Source organism: Cnephaeus nilssonii (assembly GCF_951640355.1).
Source record: "Cnephaeus nilssonii genome assembly, chromosome: 11".
NCBI lineage: Eukaryota > Metazoa > Chordata > Mammalia > Chiroptera > Vespertilionidae > Cnephaeus > Cnephaeus nilssonii.
In genome coordinates, this window is record NC_137082.1 from 42496925 (window position 1) to 42517510 (window position 20586).

Genomic DNA, 20586 nt, shown 5'->3' on the forward strand with positions numbered 1-20586 from the left:
ATATAGAAAAGGCTAAGTGACCCTTTGACTGTCCGACCAGCTATGATGCGCACTGACCACCAGGGGCAGACGCTCAACACAGGAGCTGCCAAGCTGCAGTGACTTGGCAGCAGTGGTTCTGGGGTGATGCACTCTGAACCAGAGAGGAGAGAGCCCGATTCCTGGGTGCATCACCTGAGGACTGCCCTGTCACAATACAAACCCCTCAGGGGATGTCCAAGAGCTGGTTTTGGCCCAATTACTGCAGGCCAGGCTGAGGGACCCCACCTGCTGGAGGGACCCCGCTCACTCTGCAGATGACCTTCGAGCCATGACAGTGTCCCAGGTGCAGCTGGCAGGGGAGGGACCTCAGGAGGTTGGCTCCAGGGCGTGTCCAGCCCATCTCACCCAGTCCTGCCCTGCCAGCCACCTTTAGTTAATTTTCTTTCAATGTGCACGGATCCATGCACCAGGGCACTAACAGTATATAATGTCTAATGATAGGCCTAAACTTATTACCTAGTTGCTGTGTTTGGAAGGATACCAGGAAGAGGATACCATGTATAAAATATTTTTACTGCCCAGGCATATAAAATTCTATCCTTAATATAATTATTTTAATTAATTGACTTTGAATTAGAAATTGCCATCCTTTAGGGCTCATTCACTTTGAATTAAGAATTGCCATCCTTTAGGGCTCATTCTATCAAGTATTTTTTCATGAAAGGTTTAAGAGGTTAGTAAATCACGTTTGATTCATGTACACAATTTAGAAGCAATTCCTGCCTAACTTTAATGATGGAAGGGCATGAGAACATAAAAGCAGAAGCTTCCTGGGCCCCCTGGTTTCTCTGAAGGTGGTTAATGATGTAAGAATCCCCCTGGCTGGGTTGACCTGGTGTGTGTGTGTGGAGGCGGGGCGGGTTCTGAAAGGAAAAGGGGAAGCTTTCCACTCAATGGGCATCATCAAGCCCCTGGACTTGGGAGGACTCAGAGAGGAGGGCGTTACTAGGCTGAGGAAAGGCCTTTCTCATTCATTTCTGGCGATTCTGGGAGGAGGCATTTTATTAGAAAACTTCCAGTGCACAACCAGCAGGTGAAGTTCTCAAGGTAGCCATCAGGTGGCACCCTCAGCTAAGTTACTGAATGAGCATCAGCATTGTGCGCTGAGAGGATACTTATTAGAAGTCCTCTGGTCCAGCCCTTAGGTCTTACAGGCAAAGAACTTCTGCCTGAGTGAGATCGCCTTGCCTGAGGCCACATGTCAAGTCCGTGACAGAACTGAGGATCCTGTGATCTCCTGACAAGGAGCCCAATCATGGCTCTATGATAGTAATCTGACAGGAGTGCTCCTTACCCTAAATGAAACAAAATATAGAAAAGACAGGAGAGCTGCTGTTTGAGTTTGAGTTCAAAGTTTAGCAGGCTAACCCTTGAGTCTTGAGCAGACTTTTGGTCGACTGCCAGGCAGTCACATTTACTGAGGGCTTGTTTGCTCTATAAAAGGGCAAGAGATGGGGGAGGGATTAAGGAAGGAATCACAGAGCGATCTGGGAAAAGTAAGAAAAGACTAGGTATGTAAAACCATGAGAGCTTCTGGAAGGAGATGTGCTTTGAACTAGGGATAGAAAACTTCAAGGAAAGAAGAAAAAAGTGACCTAGACAGAGGGCATGTAGTATTCATCTAGGTGAAATAGCAGGAACAAGCTCACAGTGTGAATTTAAGCCATTGCCTCTTTTCCAGGAGAGCTGGTGCGTTAGGCTGGTCTGTTATTTTGGATAAAAAAGGTGTTGTCCACCTTGAGCAATAATATAGAGGAGGAACTGGGGAGAGCAAGCCACAGTCAAGGTCATTTGTGTAGAGCAGAGGGTCTCTATTTCTGAGAAGGCCAATGGGAAAGTCATGCAGATAAGCCTTGAAGGCAGAAAGAGGAGTTAAAATTTGAAATGGCAGAAAAAGTGTGTGGATGTATTTATCACTGCCTAAGATAGTGGGCATGCAATGTATGTTAGCTGAATTGATGACATCTTTATTGACTTGGAAAAGTTTCATCTGGCAAGAGAGCAACACGTTGAAAATGGTGTTTAGAAAAATTATTCCAATGTGAGTACTTGAAATGGGTGGAAGCAGCAAGAGTTTGTGGGAAGACTTGTTTTTTAACAGCTTTATTGAGATGTGATTTCACATATCATACTATTCACTCATGGAGAGTACACTTATTTGGTTGGGTCAAAGATAAGTGTAACCATCCATCATCATAGGCAATTTAGGGAAATTTCCATTACCTCCAGAAGAAATCCCATATCCTTTACCTGTCACCCTCTATGTCCCCCATCCCCTGCCCCTCCTCCAGAACAAAGCAACCATGAATCTACTTTCCGTCTTTATGGGTTTCTTACCTGGGTTTTCATATAAATTTCCATTTATATGGTATAATGTTTTCAAGATTCACCCATGTTGTAGCATGTAGCAGTACTTTTTCTCTTTTTATGGTCAAATAATAATCCACCACATGTCCATACCACATTTTGTTTATTACTTCAACTGTTGATGGACATTTGGATTGTTTACACCTTTTGGCTATTATGAAAAATGATGGTATAAGCATTCACGTTCAAATTTCTGTGTGGACCTGTTTTCATTTCTCTTGGCCAGAATTGATAGGTGATATAGTAACTACATACTAGTATATTTAATAGTTTGAAGAATTGCCAGATTTACTTTCTTTTTTAGAAATATACTTTTATTGATTTCAGATAAGAAGGGAGAGAGAGATAGAAACATCAATGATGAGAGGGAATCATTGATTGGCTGCCTCCTGCACGCCCCCTACTGGGGATCGAGCCTGCAACCCGAGCATGTGCCCTTGACCAGAATCGAACCTGGGACCCTTCAGTCCGCAGGTCGACGGTCTATCCACTGAGCCAAACCAACTAGGGCCAGCTTTGCTTTCCAAAGCAACTGCACCAGGTCCCGTTTCCACCAGCAGTGTGTGAGGGCAGCAGGAAACAATGGCTACACCCCATTCTTCGGAAGGAAGCAAGAATTATATCTTATTGTATCATCACAAGCTGCCTTTTCCCATTCGAGACCATATTATATTTCGCCCCTTATTATTACCTATCATGCCTTTCCTGACAAAGTCTGGCCTCTGTAGCTGCCTCTGGAGAGACTGGCTGTCTCTCGCCATAATGTGTTCAACTCGTGACAGCAGGTGCCTCTCACGATAGTGGCTACCTCTGGAAACAGTGGCTGCCTGTCCTGATTATAGCTGCTTCTGGCAACAGTAGCTGCTTGTCCTGGTAGTAGCTGCCCGTAGCAATATAACCCAGTCAGGTAGCTTAGCTGCCTGTCATGATGGTGTCCCGCCCAGTAGTTACATGTCACGAGATTTATGGGATTCTAAAGGAATTTTTAATTGAATTTATTGGGGTTACATTGGTTAATAAAATTATATAGGCTGTGAGACTTGGCCAAGGATCTAGATGATTTGATCCAGTTTTAGGAAAGGGCTTTTACAGTGAGCGGTTAAGGCAGTTAAGAAATTAACCACGAATGAGTCATTAACTCTGCCCACTATTGTGCAGTTAACAAACTGAGGTCAGATCATTAGAGCCAGTTCCCAATTAAGAAGACGACATTGGCACTGAGTGCGCCATGGGGCTCTTTGAAGGGTCCTGCGCCCCTCCCCCCCCCCCCCCCCCCCCCCCCCCGTTTGGCGCGGCAGAGCCTCCCCTTTCCCAGGCGGTTTAGGACGCCGGCTGAGCTCCCAGGCGGGGCGGGGCGGGGCGGACTCTGTCTTCCGGAGCAGAGGAAATGCCAAATTCTCATTCTTATTATCTTCCCTAAAAGTCTTTTCCTGCCAGCTTCCTGGTCCTGGGACTGGGACTGGAGTTGTGCGTGTGTGCGTGTGTGTGCGTGTGTGTGTGTGTGTGTGTGTGTGTGTGTGTGTAGGGTGGCGGCATTGACAGCACCTCAAATGCTAAAGTCCTAGGGTCGGCTGGGCCCACACCTTGACGTCCCTACCCTACTCTGCCCGCAGGAGGGACCCGGCTCCTCGGAAGCGGAGTCCCTACTGTCCCCGCTTCCCTCCGAGGTCTCCGCGAAGACTGTCAATGAACCGATGAATCCGGCGGCGAGCGGCCAGGATCGGGATTCCCTCCCTCCACTGGCGGGAGCCTAGGTTCACTAGGGCGGGGCGGGGGCGGGCAGGGTTGTCTTCCCTGGTTTGATAACTGTTCCACTTGCACACAGCGGGGCTGCCCAGTTCACTTGCTGGCCTCTGGGGCAGCCTGCCCCTCCCAAGGACTCCCCGAGTCCTCCCGTCACCTACAATAGCTCTGACCATCCTCAGGGCGGCGGAGGTGGGAGCGCGGACCCGCAGGGGGCAGAACGGGGTTCCGGGAGCGGGAAACCCCTGATGGATGCACAGCTTGGACGGGCCTGGAGCTGCAGCGCGGGGCCCCAGGACACCCAGTAAAGAGAGCTCCAGGGGGCTGGGCTGTCTTGGACCCCGCGGCTCTGGAGACAAGCGAGCGGGAGAGAGGAACCCTCAGTCCCCAGCGACCTGGCGGTAGAGAAAAAATCGCCCCAGAGGCGGGGAGCCGTGGTGCGCACCACGGACAAGACACCCTGGCGTCCAGGAAGAGACTCCTCCGGGGGAAAATCGCGAACCTGAAGCTCCCCCACCGCCGCGGGGGAGACTGCTGGAGGCCGGGAGCCGGGTGGCCGGCTCCGCACAGGGTCAGCAGAGGGTCCCGGGCGAGCGCGGCGGACGGTCGGGGTGCGGGACCAGGGCTGCGTCTGACTCCCCCTGTCTGTCGCCAGCGGTCCAATTCGATGCGTCCTTTCCCGCGCGCCCCCTTGTTCTTAGCGCCCCGCCCTGGGCGCCGCCCAACAGGATTCCCAGGAGCCCAAAATAGCCCTTCTTCTGACTCACCTGCTTGCCTCCCGCGGCCAGAGCAGACGTCATCTTCTGGGAAAGGGTCGCCAAGCCTCCCTCTATGATGGACGGGACCCCAGTCGGCCTGGACCAAGGCCCGCCTCCATCTGGGTCGCTGTGTCTTTCTGAACCCCGTAAGGCCACTCGCAACTGGTTCTGGTTCCCCTTCAGTGGACCCTCAGGCTCATTGCGAAGACTCAACAACCATTTCCCAAGTGATGCGGGCTTACTGGGGAGGCCTTTCCCCGGAGTCCCGGGTGCCCGCCCCAAATCAGAGCCAGCTCAGTCTAGTTTTGGAAGCCAGCGCCTCCGCAAAGCGATTTCTGTAGCCCTGAGCGTGAGCAGCGGCCCCAAGCGCTTCAGGGTGGTCTGGGGGCTCTAAAGCTCCTTGCCAGGAGCCATTCTCACCTCCAGTCTGAGTTAAGGTCTGGCTTCCAGTCTCACCTGCACCAGTTCGGCTGCAGCCGGCAGCAAGAGTCTCCGACTTTGGAGTTGCCCTGCTAGGCAGCCCCTGGGGATGGGGTGGGGGCGCTGAGACTGGGGTGTGGTCCAGCCCTCCCCAGGAGGCCCAGAAAAGCACTCACAGCTCACGCCCACCTCTCAGAATCTCGGTTTCCAGGTGGTCTAACGAGCTGTTCTTGGGAACTGAAATGAGGAGCACTTATTCAGCAAATGTTTCCTGGGCGGGCACTATGACGGGGAACGGACCCAGCTTGTGGTTGTTACAGCTCCAGATATTACAAGGCTGCTAACTGGGGCAACCTCTCTGTGCCTCAGTTTCCTCCTTTATAAAATAGGGCTAAGTGTATCTTCCTGGTAGGGTGGTTGTGAGTCTTCGATGAGTCAACAGATAGATGTAAACCACTTAGAAGCCTGTTTGGCACATAGTTTTCAGTGATCATTAACCTTCAGCAATTTTATTATCATTTCCTAAGGAATCCTGAAATCCAGTTGAAATGGCTCAAATTGTTGATACCTAATGAGATGGTTTAGCAGAATATCCACTCTCAAACTGAACTAAACAGTAAAGGAGGAGAAGGAGGTGGTGGGAAAAAATGTGGATAAAAAAAAAAAATAGAGCCCAGCCAGTGTGGCTCAGTGGTCGAGCCACACCTATGAACCAGGAGGTCATGGTTTCATTTCAGGTCGGGGCACACGCCCAGGTTACGGTATGGATCCCCAGTAGGGGTTGTGCAGGAAGCAGCCAATTAATGATTCTCTCATCACTGGTGTTTCCATTTCTCTCTCCCTCTCCTTTCCTCTCTGAAATCGAGAAAAATATATATTTAAAAAAAGAATAGAAAGAAAAATGGCAGAGAGGAAACAAAATGAACAATTGTGGAAGTAATCTAAGAAAAGTGAAGAAAATGCTGATGTGGGGATGGGCCCAGACTCTGATAAGAATAACGAGGGCAGGCAGAGGGAGAGGGCAGCGAATTTGGGCGTTTTCTGAATAAATTATTCCTAGGTGTTAAAGAATGAAAGAGGACAAGCCAACCTGAAAGAAATTTACTTATGCATTCATCGAGTTTACCTATTGTTTCTTGCCAAGAGCTGAGATCACTTGGGCCACTTCATCCATTTCCCCAAGGAACATCTTTTGAGCGAAAGCGCAGGTATTCTTTCTTATATCTTGGGGGGGAAACAACCGATTAAATAAATGCTTAGTGACCAACCTACTATGTGCAAGACACCAGAGGAAGGGCTAGTATACATAGCCCTGTGTATGCCACAGCCTCTCGAACCGGGCGTGGCAAGGCCTGAGTTCTGCAATGACACCCTCTACCCCAAGCTCGGAACACTCATCCTCCCAAGGAGGTTTTAGGAAGCCCAGCGCAGCGCGGTGATGCTGCGGGGATCAGAGAAACGACCCACAACGCGGAGGGCTTCATGCCGGGTCATTGACAATTTATACAAAAGACTTACAGGTGATCTCATTCCATCCTACCCACCTCCCAGAGGTGGGCTTCATTCTGACTAGGAAGGGGCGGGGGACTGGGTGGTTACTAACGTGCTAACCACCGACAGACGGTAGGCGGCTGATGCTAAGGCTCTGGCGGCATCTTTCCGGGTGTAAGCCTAGCTAGGGGACCCGCCGCCCAGCTTCCAGGGTCAATTTCGGATACCACAGCCTCTCAGCGTGGGAGTCCCGGGCCCTCCTTTACCCGTGAGAGCCCGGGGAGCTTCTGAAGCCCCGGGGACCTCCGGGTTCCTTCTCCACCCCAGAGCCGGAGCCAGAGAACTGCAGATACTGTCCACAATGCCCCGCGGGACGTGCCTTCCCCGTTGGGCACAGAGCGCTCCAGGACACATTCCCAGCGTGGATTAACCGGAACCGCTGGGTGCGGGGTGGGGGGGGGGTGCGGGGCGAGTTGGGGGAGGGGGCGAGAGAGAGGCGCGGGGCTCAGGAAAGGGAAAGTCGCTCCGGGAATTCGGAGGATGGAGGACATGGACCCTGGGTACCAGGGCTGGCGCCGACCTGGTGACCTGGACAATGCTCTGAGAGGGGCCTGGGCCGCGGCGCACTGGGAAGAGGGAGGCCGGGCCGCCAGGGGCTTCGAGAAGTTCAGTTCTCCCCCTGGGAAGGTGGTGCAGACGCTTCCCATTGGGGGGTCCTTCCTTCAAAGTGGCAGCCTCAGCCGGACTGTTGGGGTAGCGCACAGGCAGCTGAGCCTTAGGCTCCAGACACCCCAACGCCGCGCATTCGCACGCGCCCTGCCGCGCCAGGGAAGGAGCAGCTCTGGGCCGGGACGCCGCCGTGTTGGGAATGGGGACACTGTCCAGGGTGGGGACACTGTGCAGGGTGGGGACACTGTCCAGGGTGGGGACACAGCGTCTGCGGAAGCACACTGCGCTCGGAGGGTACCGCAGGGGCCCCGATTCCTCGCACGCTTCTACTTTCCGTGCCCCCCTCTCATCCCCGGCCCACTCCACAGTCCCTCTCCCATTCACACCCACACTCTCCTCCCACCACCGCAGTCCCGAGGGCGTTTAACTAGAGTCAAACCAAAACAAGTAAATCTTTAATTTTCAATACTTTCTCAAATACTTTGAAACTATTTATACAAACAAGTCTTCAAACCCTATTTCCCCGCCCTCCGCCCCTCCCCCCCTTCCTCCCAGTTGTCGTTATCTGGGGTTGCCACGCCGCCAGGGAACCGCCGAGGTCAGGCGCTTTGGGTCCCTCGGACATGGCCGGGCCGCTCGCTTCTCCCCCTCCAGCAGCGAGGCTGGGGGTCTCTGGGGGTTGGGGTGGCTAAGGGGCCTCGGTCGGCCTGAGGGTCAGTCCTCCGGGCTGAGTCAGGAACAGACGCGCACCCAAGACCCAAGCCTGGCTGCAGCTTCAGGCTGCACGGGGAAGGAGTGGCCGTCGGGGGACCCAGGGAGAAGGGGTGCACGCTGGCGGTTCGTGGTCGGCTCCAGAAGGGCTGTCTGGCGCCCATTTGGTCCCCGCGCCCCTAGAGTGCCTGCCACGGCTTCCCGATGGCCTGGATGTGCTCCTTGGCCTTCAGGCGCAGCGCCGCGATGCTGCTGTTGCGCGGGTCCGCCTCGTCCAGCGGGAACTTGTCCCCGAAGCCGGGCCCGCAGGGGTAGGCGGGCGGCGGCGGCGCCAGAGGCTGCAGGCCGGGGCCCAGCGGCGGCGAGTTCAGGAAGGGCGGCGGCGGCGGCGGCGGCGTGTAGCTGGCGGGAAGGCTCTGCGCCGGCGGCCCGAAGCCCGGCAGGCTCTGCAGCGCCGTGGCGCCCCCGCCCGGCAACGGCGGCCCGAGCCACGACTCCAGCGGCAGGGCGCCCCCCGCCGGCCCGCCGCCGCCGCCGCCGCCAGAGCCCGCCCCGAGGGGCGCCAGAGCCGCCGAGGGCGGGGAGCGGCTGAAGGAGAGGAGGGGCGAGTCCTGCAGCTTCATGGACGACACCTCCAGCTTCTCCTGCCGTCGCCACTTGGCCCGTCGGTTCTGGAACCACACCTGCGGAAGGCGGCACAGCGGCCGTGGGGCTGCAGCCCAGCCAGCTCACCCCTCACCAACCCCCAAGTAAAACTGGGGCGCGACCATCTCGCACCTACTTCTTCCCCCCCCCCCCCCCCCCTTCATCCCCTACTGGCATTATCTGTCCTCTTCCTTGGTCCTTTTTGGCTCTTTCCTCCTCCTCCCTTTTCTCTGGGTCTCCTTGTGCCACACTTGTCCCTGTTTATCTCACCGATAGCTATGGTTGTATCTGTTTCCAAAAGAGTGCAGTTAACCCTGGAATCAGACCGTGGGGCGTTGGAATCCAGATCTCACCCATTTCTGTGACCTGCTGGTTGGCAGCCCCTCCTGACACTGCGTTTTAGACTCTGCTTCCGCCCTGGTGGCTCAGCTCTCAGTAGCCCACCCCGCCCCCCATCAGACTTTCTGTGCTTTACATACCCTTTGTCGCTGTGATAAACATGTATATAAACAAATACTCTAAGCACTGTAACTGGCACCACTGGATGCTAAAATACAGTTATTATTTCCATGAATAACTGGTGGTGATAACTATTAGAAAAGTGTGAGCTTTATCCTAAGTATATTTGAGTTGCTGCTTTAGTAAGATTTTTATTTTTATTTAATTGATATTCATTTAGAATTTCTGATATTTCTTATAAATGGCTTTTGATGATTATAATAGTTTATTATATCTACTTCTACTTTGTGGCGTTAGTTCTGACATTACCCTAAGATGGGTTCGATGAGTTCAAGTCTTTTTTTTTTTTCTTTACATATGGAAAGTGCATGCCAGAGTGAAGTCTGGTCTCTTAACAATGAAACATCCATGCTTGATTTGATAAAATCACAAGAAAGGGTGCAGTTAGGGTTTCACTACAGTTACATCCTCAGAAACAAACAATTCTTGGGGAGAATTGGTCTAGCTTAGGGGAGTATCCAGAAAGAACTTTGGACAAACTGGTGGCTTCAGTGATATATTTATGAAGGAAAATGGGGGGGGGGTAGATGTGACTTTAGAGACTTTAGAGACAGAAAGCAGTTGTAAGTCCATAAGAGTGGGGAGGGGCACCTCCAGGGGAGCTGAGAAAAGAGCCACCAGCACCTGAGCAGAGCAGGGCAAGCGTGTGTAAGGCTGGGATTTGGGTGAGGGTTCCCATCCTCTGCTCCCCTGTTTCTCAGGATGTCTCCCACTCCATCCCCCAAAATACCAGCTGTGGTCTTCAGATCGATCCTGTATCCCCAGTTGGAGGGCTAAAGGCCTGGGAAGTCAGCTCTCACACTGCTGCCTCAGCACAGCTGGAGACCCTGCTTAGCACCCCACCCCCATCTGATTACATCGTAGCCCTGCCCTAAGCACCCACCACACTCTGGACACTGTGCTGGCCCTGTGGTCACAGAGAAGTCACAGACACTGTTCTCAGGAGGACAAGCCAGAAGGACAAGCCAGAGGACGAGTAAAGAGGGAGGAAGGAAAGTGGGACAGAGGCGGCCTCAGGTATGAAGGCAGCCCCCGAGCGGCCGCGCCTCTATCCCGCAGGGCACTGGAAGGCTTGGCTCTCCTCTTTTTCATCTTTCACTTGACGCTTTTCCTCTTCCTACGGCCAGCCGGCCTCCCTGCACAGCAGGTGCTAATATGCCCACTGCTCCCACGAAACCATCGCAGCCTCATGGCCCCGTTTAGGAGAAATTGAACTGTCCTTGCCAGTTAATCCTGAGCCACATTAGGAAACTGTGTTTTAAAACCGTGACATCTACTCGTTACTTTAAACCCTCAAACTGAGCAGAAGAGACAACGACAAGAGCTTGTCCCCTTTTACTTTTAAGACAAGGCTGAACGCCCCAGCCATCTGAGTATCTCACTTCCTGGAAATCTAATTCAGCCCGATTGCGCACACGCACACACACCCACACCCCTTTAGCTCCCCGGCCTTTCACATGCAGTGAAACTTGTTCCCAGTGACTCCTTTCAGGCCTCTGCAAACTCTCCCAATTTGGAAATCCTCCCAGATTTTTCACAGATGACTAGCAAATATTTAAGGCTTTCAAATATTTTAATGATCAGGGATTAAAGATAATTCAGCTTTAATTAAAGCAAAAACCCCTTTACAGAAAAAGGAAAAGGCCTCCGCAGCAGAGGGAAGCTTGGTTGGATGTGCACCAGAGAAGCAGAAGTCAGGTCCTTAAACAAATCCACGGAAAGTTTCAACTGCGAGGCGCCAGGCCCCTCGCAGGAAGACGGGGTTTTGGGTTTTAAACAGGGTAATCGCAGCTGGCGACTAGGGTGGCATTCGGGGTCCCAGTCTGGGGACCCTCAGCTGCTGCCTACATTCCCTCTCTACTCAGTACTCACCCCTCCACACACACCCCATCCTGGCTGCGACTAAAGCGCCGTCCTTGCCCGCCGTTCCCAATTCCCCTCTTTTAGCTCCGAAGACGGAGACCGCAAAGGGGATGGGGAACTGCGACCTGGCACCGAATGCCCCGAGGACGGCGCGGGGCGCACGGAAGAAGATCTGTGACGCTCGTCTGGGGCTCTGGCCAGCCCAGCCGAGGAAGGCCAATGGGAAAAGTGGCATCATAAATGCGTGGGCTCCGGGGACTCAAGGGAGCATTGGCTGCAGCTTGGGCTCGGGCCCTCCCGGGGGACGACAGGGGCGCTTTACCTGGACCCGGACCTCGGGGAGGTTGACCTTGCCCGCCAGCTCCTCGCGGCTGTACACGTCGGGGTAGTGGGACTTCTCGAACGCTCGCTCCAGCTCGTGCAGCTGGTACGTGGTGAAGGTGGTGCGGTTCCTCCGGTGCTTCTTCTTCGGCGGCTCCTCCTCCGACAGCTTCGCGTCGCCCGCGGGTCCGACGGGCAGCCCTGGGCTCGGCCGCGCCTCCCCGGACTCCTTGGGGCAGTAGGGGCGGGGGCCTGGGACGGCGGGGCCCCGGAAGGTCAGAGGCACTCCCGGGAGTCTCCCTGGACCCACCCCTCCTACCCTTGGGCACTGGCCGCCAGTTGCGGGCTCCGAGATGACCGGGCGGGTGCAGGGTGGGGGAGGGGGGCCCGGGTGAGAGCTGCGAGGCGCCCCTAAGCTTTCTCTGAACTCAAATCGGAAGCCCCTGCTATCAAACCCGCACCCAGGTGCCTTGATAAAAAGTAAGGCAGGGCTCTGTGTCCCGCAGCGTTTCTAAGTCGGGGCTCCCTGGGGCCTCGCAGCAGCCCGGGTGCGCACTCACCTTCGTACTCCGGAGCGGGCGGCGGGCAGGGCGGGGCGCCTCCCGCGGGCGCCTTAGGGCAGGCAGCCCTCGCGCCCGGCCTCCTATCTCGCTCCTTGGTGCCCCCGGCGCCCGGCTCCGCTGCGAAGGAGCCGAGGATCCCGTCGTCCTTGGTAAAGCCCAGGATGGCTTCGATGCTGTGCAGCCGCGAGGTGCTCCCGCCCGGGCTGCGGAGCAGGTGGCCGGCGAGCGAGAAGCTGCCGTCGGCCATGGCTGGGGCGCAGCCGGGCAGGTGCATGGGGAGAGCGGGAGGCAGGAGGGCGCGGCCCGCGCTCTCGGCAGCGCCGTCTGCTTTGGAGACAGAGAAGAGGCTCCGAGACGATGCTTCCCTTGTGCGGCCGTCCAACCCGATGGCTACCGACCCAAGGTCAAGCTCGGCGGGCGACGCCGGCGGAGCTGCGCTTGCTGGAGGGGGGGCGAGCGCTCGGCCCGCGGCCGCCTGGGTCACTGCAGGAGTCGAAGGTGCGACTCCCGGGAGCTGGGGCTTCGGGGCCTAAAGGCTGCGAGCCCACTCACCCCGGCTCCTCCCCTCTGGCTCCCTACCCAGTCACCCCCACCCCCGCCCCGGAGCGGGCGGATCCCCCAGGCGGGGGCAGCACCTCTCATCTTTCTCTTCCCTCAGACACTCCAAACACACCCCGGGGCAAGCGGTGGGGTTCGACAGGCCTGGGGACCCGGGTCTGGGGGTCGGCGCCCCCCGCCTTGCCACAGTGGGCCCGACGCCCTCGGTCTCACCTCTTGGTCTTGGGCTTCCCTCCTCCTGGGACTCACCTCCCCCTTCACCTCCCCCTTCACCTCCCTCACTCCCTAGGCTCCTGCCTGCGCGGGGCTGAGCGCCCGGGGCGACCCTCGGAAAGGCTTCCTGGCTGCACGGCGTTGGAAGTCAGTCCGCCCTTCTTTTCCGTTTTAATTTCCCCTCTCTGTCCCCCTTGGTACCCCCACGGCAATCCTCTTGGGGCTCCGAAGTCCGGAGCCCGGACTTGGGGTTTACTTTGTATGTCGGTGTTAACTGCTCCTCTCCGACTGGCGCGCGGACTCCCCCACTCCGGCACCGGCCCGGAGGCGGGGGGCCACCTGCGCCCGCGGGCCCGGGACCTCCAGCGCCCCTTGGCCCAGCAGGAGACTGGAAGGCCCCGAGGCGGACGCGCTGCCGGGCTCAGTCCGGCGGGAGATCCTCACTCTCTCAGACTGCGTCCTGCGGGAAGCCTCCCCACCCACCAGTTCCCCGGGCGGAGGAGAGGACCCCACCTCAGGCTGACTGCGGAGGGACCTGGAGGGGTGGGGGAGGCCTCCAGCTTCTCTGGGAGTTACAGGCATAACCGCTTGCATTTCTTTCCTTTTGGGAGACCCCTCGAGGCTTCTGTGGCCCGGAGCGGCTCGGAGGCCAAGTGGAAAGATGATTTCTGGGGGAAGGGGGAAGAGGGGTGCTTTTTTTTTTTTTTTTTTTTTTTTTGTCCACATCCCCAGTGCTGTGACCGCTGGCTGAGGCCAGACCCCAGGCGGACACCAGCCTTTGCGGAACTTAAATGCTTCCTGAAAAGCCGACGACTTTTAGGAAAGGACCTAGAGAGTCTTACAAATCTTTGCAGGTGCCTTGATCTCCACTCAGGGGCGTCCCCTCCCTGCACCCGCGTTTATTTATTCCCTTTGCGTTCAGACAAGCGTTTCCTGCGTTCTTTCCGAGGGTCCAGCTCTGACGCAAGCCCTGTCAGCCCCACAAAGAAAAGGAAGGGCCAGGGCCCCTGGCCTTGAGGAGCGTAAGGCCCAGCCCGGGAGACAAGACAAAAGAAGAAACAAGAGAAAAACGCCTACCTTTGGATCCTCCACATTGAAATTGACCTGTGACTAAGCTAAGGATCCTTAAATGGGCAAATGGAGGGAAGTTAATTACACACACCGCTTTATTTTTTTAATACAAACATAAAAAGGTAAGTTAAAGAGCAAGCATGTGAGTTTGAAGCAGCCAGAAACGGATTCAAGTTCAATTATTTTTAATTTTAAGAAAACGCTAAATTAATGAAAATCAATATGTGTTTTATAGTGCTTTGCAGATCACTATACTTTTTAGAATCCTTTCACATTCTTCCTGTCATCGGATCCCCACAGCCCTGTGAGGTGAGCTGGACCGTATACATATTTGTGCCCATTTTACAGACGAGGAAACAGAGTCTCAAAGTGATAGGATACAGCTGTTAAGTGGAAGGGTCAGGACGAGAACTCAGACCGACTGAGGCCTTGTCCAGTGTTTCCCAGCTGTGGCTCTTTCGTAATTATTAAGGAAGAGGGTGATGTTTGGAAAGAATCAAAGCACAGCTTAGCCTGAGGCGTCTTCCCAGAGACTGAATCCTACATCTAAGAAGCTGAGGTAGGAATAAGTGAAGTCAGAATCCCTAGACAGAGGCGCTGGAGTCCAGGCGGACTGACGAGGATCCCACCACAACCAGGTGAAGGAGCCCGCCCCCGGCTCTCCTCAGGCTGCCCAGGAGATTTGGTCAAAGGCACCGCCCCAAATCAGCCTGCTGGCACCTCACAAGGTCCCATGTACCGTTACATGGAGCAGGTGCTGGGATGCTGAGGCCTTGGTGACCAGAGGCGGCCTTAGGGATAATTAATTGGTGTTTTCGGTTTCCCCTCTGACTGAGAATGCTTTTTATGTAAACTTGTCCAATATTAAACTGATCTCTATAATCACCGTTAAACAAAGATTGGCAGCGTTTCCTTAAGCTCCTGCCCACACGCTAAGGGGCTTAGCGCCTTGTTTTCCAAAGTTAATTCCCTCTGGAACTGCCCAGCTCTCCCTAATAGGCCCAGGTGAGGTTGGCTTTTATTTACTGTTTATTTCAGAGGCTGGGGGGTGGGGAGCAGAAAAGACTACAACAGCCACTAGTGAGGGACTAGGGGGGAAACAGGGCAAAGCGGGACAAGGGGAGGTTGGGGCTTCCTTTGTGAGCGACATAAAGAGCTAGTCAATACCATTGTGGGCATGGTGGAGGGTACTCCAAGCAATCAGCCGGGGGTCATTGTTAGGGGCTAATCTACATGTGTATTTCCCAAGAACTCGATTAGGGACGATGAATGGACTCGGCCGTGTCCCTAATTCTTCTAGCAATTTTCTGGCAGTTACGCCAGCTCATAAGCAGCCCAGCTTCAGCAAAAGTAAGGAGCCTGGCTTCTGAACTCCACCTCTGTTTAATTCATTAATTCATTAGGTGGATCAAAGAAAACTCCCCCTCCCACCCACCCCACAGGGGCCGGAGTGAGACACAGCTAAAGCCCCTTTAAACCAGGCATAGCTCAGAGAAACATTTCCAAAAGTTAGGAGAGTGGGGTGATTGGGGTATGGGGTGTCTTAAGAGAGGGAGGCTCTGTGTAACGTGGGAAGCAGAATACAGACAATAGAAGTTGGGAGAAAGATTTTGGGGAGCAAGGGCATAGAGACTGGTGAGTCCTAACAAAACAAAATCTAAATGCAAGCAGCAGTTCTGTGGAGTGGCAGCATAAAGAGGCTCTTTTCTCTTGGGTACATGCAGAAGGGCCTGTTTCTGGAAGTATTCTAGGCAGATGGCTTCACCACAACACTCTTGAGAGAAATGAGTGTCTATAGAGTTCCCTTAGCACTGGGTGGGTAGGGGGCACGGTCACAAAGTGAGTTCATGCCATTTGACCACAGCCTCTAGGAATTTTCCCTTGAAGTGATGTTTCAGGTTTGAGCAAAAAAAATGTCGCTTTAAGGGCTATCGCTTCATAAAGTATATAAAACAAATAGATTGTCTCATGTGGTCATCCCCTTAGTAGATATGGTTTCATCCTGGAATAACTCCACCTGTCTCATACCACCTTGTGGGACCATCACCTCCCACTACTCCATGTTCATTCAGGAAGGCAATTAAACTGCAGTTTCAGCCAAAGCAAAGCATAACTCATATCATCATCATCATCTCACACACACACACACACACACACACACACACACACACACACACAGAAGTTCAACAAATGCTATATTCTAGAGTTAAAAACAATATAGCCCTAGCTGATTTGGCTCAGTGGATAGAGCGCTGGCCCTGTGGACTGAAGGTTCCCTGGTTCGATTTTGGTCAAGGGCACATGCCCAGGTTGCAGGAGGCAGCCGATCAATGATTCTCTCTCATCATTGATGCTTCTATCTCTCTCTCCCTTTCCCTTCCTCTCTGAAATCAATTAAAAATATATATGTATTAAAAAACACAAAACAATATATAACAACCCTGGCTGATGTGACTCAGTTGGTTGGACCATTGTCCTGTTCACTGCAAGGTCTCGGGTTCGATTCTGGTCCAGGCACATACCTAGGTTGTGGAGCCAATCCCTGGTCAGGGTATGTACGGGAGGGAACTGGTCAATGTTTCTTTCTCACATTGATGTTTCTCTCACTCCCTTCCTCTCTCAAATCAATAAAAATAAATAAATATGCTTAAATCTGAGTTCACAATGATACACATAACATAAAACTTAAAAAAGAAAATATTCTTGAGGTGGTTATCAGAAACACCATTTTTACAAATAGATAACTAATAATGCATATCCTTGATGACATTCATTACATTGGCACAAATGACAAACTTCTCCTACACACCAGTTTATGAGTCAATATGACAATCTGAATATTCTCTAGTATTTTCAGACTAAATTGAAGCAAGTGCTGATATAAGGATACTGCGGTGAGTAATCCCATCATATAATTGTGGCTAAAATACATGAAGCAGTGAAGAGATGGGCCCACGTAGGCATTTCTGGCTGAACCGAGAGCCCTCTTGGATGTGTGTGTGGGAACAGACATTTCATCTGATCACAAGATGAAACCAGGGCAGTTGGGAGCTGCTGTGTTTCCAGGCAGTAATGCCCTGTTTGAAAGACTTCCTTTTGTGTAAGAACAGGAGCCACAGCTCTCTGCAGACCAGCCGGTAATTAGCAAGACGTCTCTGCTTCTTTGGCATTCTCATTGTTTCCCAATTACGATATTTTGGGGCACAACATCATAAAACTAATCTCGATTTAGTTTTCTGTTATTTCAGAGAAATCTTTCTAAGATTCAGAAGGGGGAAGTTTGTGGGCTCTCTCACCTCTAGCCCTCACCTTTCCTTTATAGATGTGGAAATGGGGGAACATAGAAGCGAAGGGATTTGCCCAAGATGAAACAGAACATCTGTGACAGGACTTGGGCTCCCCAACTCTCTATTAGACCACCGAGGCGTTACCATGCCATGCTCAGCTATCTGGATCCTACACTTGGGTGTCCCATGCTGGGACTCGGAGTAAGTCTGCGTATGAACCTGGAGGAATATGTTTGTTATGAAGTTACTCTTTACATGACTCCCAATCATTTACCACCCGGATTACCACAGTCCTGAGCTTGCTTTTGCAGCTGATGCCAATCCAAGCAGACTTTATGGAAGAAAAAGAATCCCTTGGCAATAGATTTGCATGGCATTTTGGCAAACAGTGATATTCCTAGCCACTGGCCATGAGAGACTATAGTTACCACCTCCTCCCAGCTCTGGGTTCAGTGACGTCATGTTATTAGCTTGAAATCTGCCACAGAGGGAAGATTCCCACCACAGATATTGGCAAACACTACAAATCAGGGCATTTTCCTTCATCCCCCAATTAATGGGTTTTAAATATTTACTAGCATTCCATTAAAGGATGGGAAAAAAAATCAGAAAGTATTACTATTAAAACTAACATGATCTATTAGGTAAGAGATGTCTACCTTTTTGAGCCCGCCCCCCCCCCCCCCCCCCGCCCCTTCAAAGGAATATTTACATTGTGATCTCAGACGATGTAAATAAAAGAGGGAGACTTGGGTTCTTGCCAAAGAAATGGGCTTTTTTTGAGTTGCTAGGAGCAAAGCCATATTACAATAATTCCTCTTTACTTGTTTTCTAATTAAACTAATTGAATTCAGAGTGTCTAGGGGGAAGCACCAGAGACATTTATCTCAAGGGGATGATGGTCTTGAAGCCAGTCAATCCTCTTAAGAGTGCAAGAGGACAAATCCAGGGATGCCCACTTTGTAACAGCCTTCACCCCACCCCCACTGTGAGTTTGGCCATCTTCAGGATTCTTCTCTCTTATTTATTTATTTTTTTTTTTGGAAAAAAATTAGGGAGCCCATTCTCCTATTTTCACAGCACCTTACGGTGGTCCTTATTATTACAATGCTTTATTTCCCATATCACCCACATTCAATACACGCCCTTGGCTCTATTTCTGGAATATTTCTCATATCCGGACACTCCTCGGCCCCTCCGCCACATTGCAGGCCATCGTCCTATCTTGCTTGGAGGGATTACTGAATTAGCCTTCTAACTGGTCTCCTTCCTGCTACTCTTAGCTCCCTACTCTCCACTCCACTCAGCAGCCAGATAATCTTGCAAAAATATAAATCAGGCCATGCCACTCCCTGCATAAAACCCTTCACAGGCTTACTATTTTTTACACTTAGGATAAGATCCAAACTCCGTGCACTGCTCTATAACACTTCCCCCTTCCCCATTTCTCAAATAGCCTCATTGAGCACTTCTGGCCACTCTCCTATCTGCCCCAACTTGCTCATGAGCTACAGCCACCCGGGCCTTTTTTTCTCGTCTTGAAATCCTCCAGGTCCCTCCCTGCCTCCGGACCTTTGCACAGACTCTTCTCACTCCCTGAAATGCCTGCCCCCAAATGTATACATGATCCTTCTTGTAATTTTATTTTTCTCATAGCACCTTCCACTCTCCAAAACTAATTTATTATTATTGATTTACTTGTTTGTTACCCATCTACCTTCACTAGAATTTAAGCTGCATGAGATTGGAACTTTTTTATTGGAATCCGGGATATATGTTGCACATAGTGATGGTTGATTGAATGAATAACTGCAAGGACCTCTATTTTACAGATGAGTAGACAGGTTAAGTAACTTGTCTGATTTCACACTGCCGTTAATTAACATGAGGGTACATTTTTTTTCACATTCCTATAGTCAGTCATCAAGATTAATTCTTTCCCAGGTGTTTGGAAAATGTCAAACTGTTTTTGCTTTCCTTCCCAAATAGGCCACAGAAATAATTTGATCGTTTTCAAAAGCCAGTTGAGTCTGCTCCGGTCTTGTTAGCATCAGCGCTGGCTGGGGTCTCCTCCACCGCCTTTGATGTGCGTTTTCCTGGAATGAGGAGGCCGGCGCACTCAGGCCCCGCCACCTCTCCTCTCCGAGCGAGCGGGAAGCAGCATTGTAGGGAATGCTGTTGTTCTCCCAAAGTGGCTCCTGCAATTCTACTGCAGGCTAATAGCTTTAGTTTACTTTTACAGTTGACAGCAGTTTTATAGACATTCGTTTGTCAATTTTTAATGTACTTTCTCCTTTGACCCCTTAATCCCTAAAAATGCTGATCTTATATGTCCTGACCCAACTAATTAGCCCCATTTACCCTCCAGATACTTTCAATAAGGCTCTCAGGATGCTCCCATGAAGGGTCTTCATTCAAACGTCAGGAGCTTACCGCACTTACTGCGGGGTTAGCATCCTAAATTAAAGGAATGAGCTTTAAAGAAACACAACTTGAAAATGTTTAAAGGTTTTCTGAAATGACATAAGAGAATGAGCGAGCATCGCTTGGTACATTTATGCTATCATTCTACAGCTCCAGGAATTAGACATCATCTAAGAATGATGCTGTCAGTTTATAGATGAAGTTCTAACAACATAGTATAGTGTCCCAAGGATAGCAGAACTTTAGGGCAAAGAAGCTAAACTTGGGTACATGTGGATTTGTTGTACTTATATTTCTAGTTTTGGTAAGGTTTGGACTTTTTCCATAGTAAACGTTTTTGTTTTTTTTTGTTTTGTTTTTTAAGGCAAACATTTTACAAGATTTTTGAATGTGAATTTAATTTGTACAATTCCTAATTTTATAACATTCTCCAAGCATAATTTTTTCTCCACTGTATTCCCCCATTCAATCTTGGCTGACGCAATCAGACAGACAGAAAATGCAAGGACCCTTTTTTCTTGCATCTGCACTGGAACCTTAGCAGCAACTCCAAGCATAATTTTGTAGTTCCCCAAATTGCTCTTTCTTTAAAAAAATACACACACACACACACACACACACTGAGTGGCCAGATTATTATAATCTTTGAATGCATAATAACCTGGCCACTCAGTATATATATATATATTAGAGGCCTGGTGCATGAATTTGTGCATGGGTCGGGTCCGGCCAGCCTGGCCAGGGGAAGGGAACATGGGCGGTTGGCCGGCCTGCCTGCTGATCGAACTCCTGGTTGAGGGGACAATTTGCATATTAGCCTTTTATTATATAGGATATACACTGAGTGGCCAGATTATTATGCGTCAGAGATCATAATAATCTGGCCACTCAGTGTGTGTGTGTGTGTGTGTGTGTGTGTGT

The 20586-nt window shown here is 51.7% G+C and overlaps 1 protein-coding gene across 1 annotated transcript; it reads right to left on the reverse strand.

Moving 5' to 3' along the window:
* Positions 1–8199: 8199 nt before the first annotated feature.
* RAX (retina and anterior neural fold homeobox) lies at positions 8200–12386 on the reverse strand (the record flags this gene model as incomplete). Its single annotated transcript, XM_079784198.1, has 3 exons — positions 8200–8884; positions 11551–11801; positions 12110–12386. The coding sequence occupies 3 exons, from the start codon at positions 12384–12386 to the stop codon at positions 8381–8383; spliced, it is 1032 nt and encodes a 343-aa protein (XP_079640324.1). The 3' UTR covers positions 8200–8380.
* Positions 12387–20586: the final 8200 nt, after the last annotated feature.